We start from the raw sequence: 10,265 nt of genomic DNA, 5'->3' as shown, positions 1-10,265 counted from the left end.
GTACTGAGGGTTGGTCCCCTTGCCGAGATTATCAATATAGATATTAAATGGGGCCATCCCCAACACAGATCCATGGGGAACACCACTTGTGACTGGACACCAAGTGGATTTAACTCCATTCACCATCACTCCCTGTGCTCAACCACCCAGCCAGTTTTTTACCCAGAGAAGAGTACACCAAATCGGATGACATTTGCAACATGTCACACCGTAACACGGTGCAAAAATCTCAGTGCCGAACAGGGCTCTTAAAACTGGTTTACCAATTAGAAAGCTTACAAACTCATGTCTGCTTAATCTTTTTTAATCATAACTTCCCACCCATTTTGCACACCTCTACCCACATGCCGTGATTTCTGTTTCCAGGGTTTTCAGACAAGGAAGTGATGTGGCATACAGCACAGCAAGCCAGGAGAGAGGTGGAGGACAAGAAAGATTTGCAGTGGTGCTCTGCAAAGCGTATCAGCTGTGGGAAGGAGAGGAATCGGATCAACATTCGAGTGACAGGTCAGCCTGATGGTAAGAGGTCAACCTTCCTAACCACAGCCCGATGGTCTTGTTTTCCTTAGCCATGCGCTGTAACTGAGATTAAAAGCATCCCCTAGGAAGACTGAAAAAAACAAAACCAAAAAAATTAAGATGCCCATCGGCAACGCCACCTGGGCGGCGCGGCGATCGGCGCGCATGCGCACAGGGTGACGCGCAGGGGATAGGGCCGGCGGCGCGGCCGGCGCTCGTGACGTATGCGGGCCGCAGCCAATAGGAGAGCGGCGAGGGCGCTCACGAGGCTGCGTTCCCCATGGCAACGGCCGGCCTGTAGTCATAACCGCCCCAACCGCCGCCTGGGCTGCCGCGTCGCCATGGTGAGTGCCGGGCTGTGGCGCTGCCGCGGGGCGCGGAGCTCTGGCTGGTCGACTGACTGCGGAGCTTGCCTTATTTCCCCGCGTTCCTTTCGCTCTCGAGCTCCGTGCTCCGTTTCCAGCCCTGAAGGACACGTTGTCCAGCTGCAGACCTGTACGGCCCTTTCTGCTTCTTTCAGTGAGTGCTCTCTGTATGCTCCCATCCTTGTCTGCAGGCGGAGCTGGGCCTTAACGAGCACCACCAGAATGAAGCCATCAACTATATGCGCTTTGCTCGTTTCAAGCGTGGCCTGTGTCTCAAAACAGTGGATTCGTGCTTCCAGGACCTTAAGGACAGCAGGTACCTCTGGGGGTCTGTGTTGTGTGGTACGATGGAGCATAAACACAACCAGCTCTAATGGAAACAACCACAGGTTGAAATGCTGTAGGGGATGGCTTTCCTTACCTTACATTTGTATGTTCTTATTGATGAAGGAATGCTTTAATGGTTTAATTGCTTTAATGGTTTTAAGTTGAGGGAGGGAAGATTTAGGTTGGATGTCAGGGGGAAGTTCTTGACTATGAGAGTGGTGAGGTGCTGGAACAGCTGCCCAGAGAGGTTTGGATGCCCCGTCCCTGGAGGTGTTCAAGGCCAGGTTGGATGGGGCCCTGGGCAGCCTGGTCTAGTATTAAATGGGGAGGTGGGTGGCCCTGTCTGCAGCAGGAGGGTTGGAGCTTTATGAGGTCCCTTCCAACCCTGGCCATACTGTGGATCTATGAAAAATCACTCAGTGATTTTTCCAAATGTTAAAAATCAAATCTTTTTAAAACTTAGTTATGCGAATTCTTAGAAGTTAACACAGGTAGTGTGACACTTCCTTATACCTTTCTTCTGCTGTGTGCATTTCTGTAAGGAAATAATATTCATGATTTTAGTGTTACCGACAGAAAATGTAAAGACAACAACTAGCTACTAATCTCATTAATAACTGCTGACAGTGGACATCTTCAGGAGGCTGCTGCGTTACATACAAGTAATATCTAATGTGGTGAGGTCTCATAACAGTGCAAAATCTTTATCTTTGTCAGAGGTGACTCACCTTGACTTCTCCATTCAGGCTTGTTGAGGAGACCTTCACAGTTGATGAGGTGGCAGACATGCTGGATGGGCTGCAGACCATTGTACACAGTGAAGTGGAGTCCGAGCTCATAAATACAACGTACACCAATGTTTTACTGCTGCGCCAGCTCTTTTCACAGGCTGAGAAATGGTACCTTAAGTTACAGACAGACATCTCTGAATTGGAGAATCGGTAATGTATATTTGGCCATATAGAATGTCTTCCAATAACAAAAAGGCCTTCCAAATATTGATTATCTGCATGCTTTTCCTAACCATAGAAACCTATGCTTTTTCTCTTATATCAATGACAAATTAGTGTCAAGACTTCTATCAATAACCTGGGGGGGGGGGGGGATACATGAAACTTTCAAATTTGTCAGGTAGATGCTTTTATTGGTTATGTTTGTACTTGTTAATCAGTTGGCAGCAGGTGGTAGGATTTAACTAAAAAGTACTTGTTGTGTATATCTTACAGTTCTGGTGCATTTTCCATACCATTATCCAATGTTATCTATTGCACTTACTGTACCTGCATGGGATTTCTGTACTTCTCACAAGGATCTTATGTGCAACAAAAAGCATTAGCCTGGTAAAATGTGTTTCGTAGCTTGGTTCATTTATTAAATAAATGCCTCCCTTTGCTTTTGTTTTCAAGAGAACTGTTGGAACAGGTTGCGGAGTTTGAAAAGTCGGAATTCACATCTTCAAACAAGAAGGTAGTTCTATTTTAAAATATAATAATATGGAGTCACGATAGCTGTTTGAAACAGTTATTTAGTATTTCTTCCTCACGCTGAAAATAGCAAAAAAGATATTCAGGGTAATCTTAGAAGTCTTCAAATAGCATTTTACAGTTCAGCACCAAGGCTCACACCAAGTTGTCTCAGCTGTTTCTAGACTGCAGATTCTTTGCCCTCTGGCATGCCTCATAATCCTGATCCCAGAGTCAGTCAGACCAGGGATGTGTTGGAGCCTCTGCTCCTGGGTTCCCTTCCCCTGCAGGCTGGGGTGAAACTGGGACAGGTAAGTGTGCTGGGCTTTGTCTCAGCCTGGGGGACCTTCACCCTAACCCTGCAGTACAGGTGTGACTCTAGCTTATCTTGTATGATTAGCAATGTAGAGTATTTGTTTTGTAGCTTAAGTGTATACTTAGTTAATATATATTTGAATACTTAAAATAGTAATTAAGATTATTTTGACATCTGAAAACATATATATTTTTTTTTACTTACAATCAATAAAAAATATTTTTTCTCTCTTCTGAACTCTTCTGTCCTTTGGTGGTTATGGATCAGTAGCCTTTTGTAAATTCAGGTTTGCACACCCTTTCCAACTATATACAGTATTTTTGTTGAGCTTTAGCTGAATATGTAATTTAAGAGCCAAGGTACCACTAAAAATGAAACTGAAATAAAAGATGGTTCATTTGGTTTGTAAAAGAAAATTGAATGGACTGTTAATAGTTATTTTACAGACTAAATGAATAGTTCTCTTCCTTCTGTATAATTTAATGGTTTAACCTCTGTTATTTCTTTAGCCCAATGCAGAGCTCATTAAACCAAAACTGGCTCCCATAAATGAAGGAGGGTCAGAGCTGCTAAACAAGGTAAGAATTTGTCTCTTGACTCAGAGACTGGCTGCCCAGGGCCCATCCAACCTGGCCTTGAACACCTCCAGGGATGGACGAGGCATCCACAACCTCTCTGAGCAGCCTGTTCCAGCACCTCACCATCTCATTGTCAAGAACTTCCCCCTGACATCCAACCTAAATCTCCCCTCACTCAACTTAAAACCATTTCCCCTTGTCCTGCTGTTATCTACCCTTGTTGGTAGAGTTGGCTCCCCTCCTGTTTGTAGGCTCCCTTTAGGTATTGAAAGGCTGCAAGGAGCTGCAAAATATTTACCTGCCTATTGATTGAAAATACAAGTGATAAGCAGCAATGAGAACTGCATGTCCAAATGTGCAGTTTGGTTTACTGGGAATCTTGATACTCACAGGAGAGTGACTGCACCATTCCCAATTCAGTAAAATAAGGACTAATTTTAAGTGAGAGGACTTACAGGTTACAGCAGAACTGAAGACTCACATTTCTTGCTGACAGAGACAGGAAACAATGATTTGCAGGATAGGCTTTAGGAAGAAATCAGTAGTCCTTATCAGCAAGGCTATTTTTAAAAGCATTTACAAGTGTGATTGCTTTCATAAGCAATGAAACACATTTTCTTACTGGAAGTATTTGGAAAATTCAAAATAGCACGAGTCTGTAAACTCTTTCTTTTTTATTTACCCAAAGACAGTTGCTTGTCTCCAAGAAGAAAATGAAAAATTGAAGACCAGACTTAAGACAATAGAAACACAGGTAAATTTCCTGTAAGCTTGGATGCTTACTGCTGGTTACATATTATTAAAAAATCTAAATAAGAATTCCATGGCTATTATTTTCATATTTTCAATTAAAATACATATATGAGGCGTTACATTTTCCATGTGTTACAGGCTACAGCTGCACTAGATGAAAAATCCAAACTAGAGAAGTCCCTGAAGGATCTGCAGATGATCCAGGGAGATCAAAAGGTAAATATAACTAGGATTTGTACCCCAATCACTGCTGTTTTACACTATTGCCCACGTTGGTCTGTGTGGTATGTTTCTTTTCTAGCAGGTACAAAACTTCAGGTTAGTATTGTCGTGTTCCTGCAAGCATTGTCACACTCGTGCTGCTCTGTCAGTCAGCAGATAATGCAGTCTGCTGGTTTATTTTATGACATAGGTTTTGTGTCCAATAGACCACACTACCTTCTTACCAAAGTATTATTCCAAGTACTGTCACAGAGTAGCATTCCAGAGTTGATACTCTCAAGAACAATGCCTGTACTAACAGATACAAATACATTTTTGTGTTCCTTCCCACTTGATCTTTTTTATGGCAACAGTAAAACACTAATTCTTTCAAACATATCAATCAATTAACAATATCAATATCAACATGGACTTGCTTCATCTCAGTTCAGACTTTATAAACCCAAATGCTTACAGATGTGTCCTGATCCCATATTCCTGAAGTTTTGCTACAGATGTCAGTGAGCATGGGTCAGATGACAGAGGTTGATCATCTTTCTACTACTTGAAGCTCTTAGCCTTTTCTATAAATGTTGATTCAGGCATAGTGATTATTTGATGCAGAAAAAGGCCTAAAAAATTAACACTCATGTAAGTTGGCACATAAATCCTTTCATGTCACATTGGTATTTTTGTCTGTACCCTTATTTTGATAATTAGAATTTTCTGAAGTGTGTCAATTTATAGTTGTTTCTTAAATCTAAAGCATTTCAGTGCAAACTTTTTAACAAAATTAGAACACTTTAATCCCAGCCTTTTGAAAGCCTTTTTGAATTCCAGCTGTATTGACAGACTTGAAATTCAGCGTCATAAAACATTTCCACTTTGATTTTTCTCATTTAATCTTCATTTCTTTTTATTTTGCTTACTCACTGGTTTATGGTATGTACTTATTTTTCTTAGTACTTTTCAGTTATATCTAATAACTTTCAAAATCTGTGTTCAGTAATACTGTTTAATAGGGAACTTGATATATCCATCAGGACAAATGTTTTCTTTATCTGTTTTCTTACGCCTTACATTATTAAAGGTTTACTATTACAGGATTTTATTAAATCCTGGACATTGGTGCTTGTTGTTTTAAAAGATTGGAAGCAAATCTCTTCCTACTTTTCTGGTTAAATCTGAATTTGCCTGAATGTCAGGGCAGCCAAGTACCTGCAGCATTCATGTTCAAACTTACTCTCTCCTCATCTGTCACTTTCTTCTCCAGCTTTCACTCTGTATTGCTGTGTGTGTGTATGTAGTTGAAACTAGCTAGGAAATACAGTGCTAATGTATAGAGCTTAATTTAATTAATGAGTGTATTAGTTATTTGGAGAAAATGCTACGTTTTGTCTGGTTTCTTCTCATGTCTTTATGAGATGGGTGACAATACAATCATATGAACCCAGATGCACGTTAAGGAGCAGTTCTCAGCTTCTGTAGACAAACAAATGACTGCTGAGTCACAGCTTGTTTTAGTTCAGCAGACTTTTCTTCTGGTTTTTAATAGTTTAATAAGGTTCCACAGGCCAGGTGTGTTCCACACGAGGGGAGCAATGATTCTGGTGGATCAGGTTAGCACAAGGACATAGAATTTTTTGCATCATTGTCTGATTTCAGTGGTACAGTTCAGAACAGATGGAGATCATTCTGACCCGAAACAAAATGTGGTGCTTTTCAGCATCACAGTTTTGAACTCAGTCCCAAAATTCAAAATTCACTTTTTTCTGTGCAGGTACCATTATCAGTTGGTGTCTTACACTGACTACAAAGGAGCAGAGCTTCCTTAGTTCTAGATTTCTGTTCTTTTTAAGGTTCTGGTAGTTGAGCCTCATTCTGAGTCACTGTATTTTTGAGAGTATGAAGTTTACCTTCTGTACCTGAGAGTGATTTTTCAAATGGAATCCACAGAACAGTTACACAAGTATGTTTTGTTACCTGGGACTGATTGCCAGAAGAGTTTGGGCTGTTTCATGCCATAAGGATGTGAAGATTCCTCTTGAGCAGTGCAGTATCAGTACCTGACTGCTAACATGGTCCTTAACACTTTCATCCTTCCCTTCATGTAGTGTGTTTCATCATGTGGTTTCACCTCACATCTAAAGAAGGGAAACACAAGATCTTGAAACCTCAGCTGGGCAGAGGAGGCATTTCAGCTGTCTGAAAAATGCATTTATTTACAAATTGTTGTTGTTGTTTTTTGAGTTAAAAATTACCCAGTGCTTTAACCAACTGTGTTAGTTAACTTCCTTTGTTAAATGACTTTCTCACTGGAGCACTTTTAGTTTGTGCTTTAGAGGAACAGGGCAAACGTAAGTCATAAAAGTTAAGGTGTACCCATTTCCGTGGAGTTTTGCATCTGACACTTCAAATATTCTTTTTCATTTACCGTACTTTAAATATTTCTTCTTTTGAAGACTGATGTAAACAAGGATATCGTTGAACTGGAGAATAAAGTGGCAGCTTTGAAATGTCAGTTTGAGAAGACTTTGAGTGATTCTACTGCAAACCAAAAGTTCCTGGAAGAGAATTTGGTGACAACAAAACATGACTTGCTTAAGGTTCAGGATCAGCTATCCACAGCTGAGAAGGTTGGCATTTGATTGTAATGTAAAGCTCCTTACTCACTTTTTACCTGATTAATAAGTGAACAAGAACACAGAATTTATTGGGTCACGTTTGTTACTTAATTTTCATTGTTTACTACACATTTTTGTTACTTCATTGGAAACACGTTATGTGTAGAATAGCAAAAACCAGAGTGAACATCATGATTTTAATGAAATAACATTTAAAAATTGTGCATGTGTTTGCATAGAAACTTTTAACTTAGAACAATGTTCCCAGTCTTCAGAAGATGTGTGATTTCCATAGAAAATGAGACTTGTGTTTGTCCTTCCCACTGATGTCCTTTAAATCTACCAGCTGGTTTCATCTACGTTTGGGTAAGGAATAGAACTGCTGTTTTGAAACTTGAGGAGGAAAAGCTCATATTTTAGAAAATGTATTAACCTGTTTTTGACAACGTGTAAGTAATATGTTGGTACTATTATGTAGGAGTTAGAGAAGAAGTTTCAGCAAACAGCTGCCTACCGCAACATGAAGGAAATTCTTACTAAGAAGAACGAGCTGATAAAGGATCTACGAAGAAGGCTTTCCAAGTAAGTGCTGTTCAGTCTGAACAAGATCCACATTCTGCTCCTTTATATGCTTTTATAAATACAAAACTCTCTAAAACCAGACTAGAAATCCAAGGGAAATTTTGTAGTAGGCTGTTCCCTGGTTTTTGAAAAGCCAGTCCTTTATAGCTAGATGTTAGGTGTGTGGGATTGAGTTGTGCCTGCACAACATTAGTGAGTGTGATAGCTAACCACAGCAGCAACACAGAGGTACAGATGGGAAATGTACCAGTTACTTTGGCATTGTCTTATTTCTTCCACATTTCTTTATGGGAATGATAATTGGCACAGTATGTAAGCAAGGTTAGGCTCATACTGAGTAAATAAGGATATGTGCTGGCCTTGTATCAGGTAGGAAATTATCCTTCTGCAAATGGCAAGTGAGCACTGGCAACATGGATGCCTTAGATGTGTTCTGTAGGAAGACAGAGGTGGAACTTCTAAACTTCTGTTTGTATACTGGGATTTGTGAGTAGAGTCTTATTCATGCTTTCAAGCTACTATTTGGTAAACTAGCCAATTTTAAAAGCAGAAAGTACTCTGGAAAGTATATACTATAATATTGTACTGTCTGTGCCCTTAGGCACTTGTTGAATCTTGACAGGGCTGCACCACTAGTGGGAGCAATTCATTACTTAGGTTTCATATTTTCGTTACAGACAAAGTGTCTCTCAGCTATTTTCTACTCTGTTTTGATTTTATTTTATTTTTTTATCCTCAGATATGAGCCAGAAGACTGAGCTACCAAAAGCTGACATAGGGAGAGCGGTGTTATTTTTAATCAAATTTTGTTTAAAATAATGTACAACTTGCTTCTAGTGCTTAAAATAACTTTCTATTAATACTAAAAGGATGCTGAAACTTCTACCCTTCCTTATAAACCCATAGTTTATTACTCTTAGTTTCTGTAGTCATGTTTTAAGTTAATCATCAACATTCCTTGAGAAATAACAAGCAGCATCTTATTAAGATCTGAGGCGATTCTTTACAAAGAAAGGAATTTATTTTTGTTAAGAAAAGGGGGGGAAAAAAATATTAGGTTTTTAGTGGTGTCTCTGAGGTGAAAACTGCAGTGGTTTTATGAAGTACGGTTCATGTAGCTGTGAAGTGGCATTGTTTGTGAAAACTGTGTTGGTAGCAGTAAAAAGTAGGAGGGAAGAAGAAAGAAACATGCTGATTCTATAGCATAAATTCACACTGATTGTCTGATCTCTCTGCAAAATGTGGCCAGTAACATTTTGCTAGAGGCTATTCATTCGGTAGTGAGAGAAACAGGAGAAGCAGTGAACTCTTTCAGGGGGAAAAAAAAAACCCAAAAACAACACTAATTGGAGCTATGCTCTTTCACTTTATTTAAAACAAATGTTCACATTAGGATACAGATTCTGATTTTCTTCATTACTTTTGATGTTAAAGTACAATCTGAAAAAGCATGAGGAAGTGGCTTATAGAACAGCTTTCTTAAGAAATAAGTTATTGTAGATGTTTTCGCCTCCTTTCTTATTGTAACCTCACTGGAAAACAGTTTACTCAAGCCTTCAGAGAAGACTTTGTATTTAGCTGACAGCCTCTTCATAGTGCATTGTACTTGTTTTTTTTTCTGCTCATATGTATGTTGTATGTTACTCTAAATAAAACCATTATGTTTTAAATTATCCAATCTTTAAGGAGCTTTATTTGGATAGGGTTGCTTTAAATACATTTTTAAATACTCTTAAATACTTATAGAAAATAGCAGCAGATCAGTAAAAGCCTTGCTAGTAACATAAAGGTGGAAATTAGAGGTCCATGCCAAATTCTACAGCCCATCAAACAGCTCCAAGAGAAGCGTTCCAGTAGCAGGGCTGGGAAGAAATCTTTGGGTTAGAGATTAGCTGATGTTTACAGTGCTTGTCTCAGGAGCTGCTTGAGCTGAAATGGATCCTTTTCCTCACTCCTTCTCAGTGGGTAGAGCTGTTGACATTGCTCTTGTAGTCATGCCACAGGCAAATCTGCCATGTGAGCTCTTTTGCTGCCCTTTTTCCACAGTGGTTAAGAAAGCCAGGAGTGGGGTGGACTTCTGTGTCTGCAGCATACACTGACATACAAGGTCAGTTAAATTCAGGAAGGTATTATTTTGTACAGTAATTAAATGTTATTTTCTTAATAGAGAGCTTCCTGCCTTGTGTTTTCTCAGAGCAGTTATTTTGACACCAATGCTTGTGTGGACGAATACTGTATTTTCCTTTGCAATGAAACTCATTTTAACAAGATCAGTTACTACTTCTAAAACAAAAGGGAAGAATGATGTTTTTGGTGTTTGGGTTTTGGTTTTTTGTTTTGTTTTTTTTTTTTGTACATCCTTTGCTGCTGACTTTGCTAGAATATTGAATATCTGATATGCTTTCTTTATCTGCTTAAAAACTCTTCAGTAGGAATGTATGTTCTCAACTGCAGTACACGCATAGGTCTCAGTAAGATTAGTTGGCCATAGGCTATCATGACTACAGACCTTATTATCTCAATGAGAAAGGCAAATC

General features: G+C 39.5%; 1 protein-coding gene across 1 annotated transcript; it reads left to right on the top strand.

Annotated features, from left to right (window-relative positions):
* Positions 1–754: 754 nt before the first annotated feature.
* On the top strand, positions 755–9,406 carry LZTFL1 (leucine zipper transcription factor like 1). The gene is made up of 10 exons (XM_042888894.1): positions 755–863; positions 1,076–1,200; positions 1,958–2,152; positions 2,618–2,678; positions 3,500–3,568; positions 4,257–4,322; positions 4,460–4,537; positions 6,985–7,158; positions 7,625–7,728; positions 8,468–9,406. The coding sequence occupies exons 1-10, from the start codon at positions 861–863 to the stop codon at positions 8,484–8,486; spliced, it is 894 nt and encodes a 297-aa protein (XP_042744828.1). The 5' UTR covers positions 755–860; the 3' UTR covers positions 8,487–9,406.
* Positions 9,407–10,265: the final 859 nt, after the last annotated feature.

The sequence above is a fragment of the Lagopus leucura genome, unplaced genomic scaffold (genome assembly GCF_019238085.1).
Source record: "Lagopus leucura isolate 7727_CA_CO unplaced genomic scaffold, USGS_WTPT01 Super-Scaffold_100157, whole genome shotgun sequence".
NCBI lineage: Eukaryota > Metazoa > Chordata > Aves > Galliformes > Phasianidae > Lagopus > Lagopus leucura.
Note: the sequence above shows the minus strand (reverse complement) of the source record. Positions and strands in the feature narration are given on the sequence as shown.

Coding starts and splice junctions, on each gene's coding strand:
- LZTFL1 (XM_042888894.1), top strand. Junction 1,201..1,957: donor CAGGACCTTAAGGACAGCAG/GTACCTCTGGGG, acceptor TTCTCCATTCAG/GCTTGTTGAGGAGACCTTCA. Junction 3,569..4,256: donor GGTCAGAGCTGCTAAACAAG/GTAAGAATTTGT, acceptor ATTTACCCAAAG/ACAGTTGCTTGTCTCCAAGA.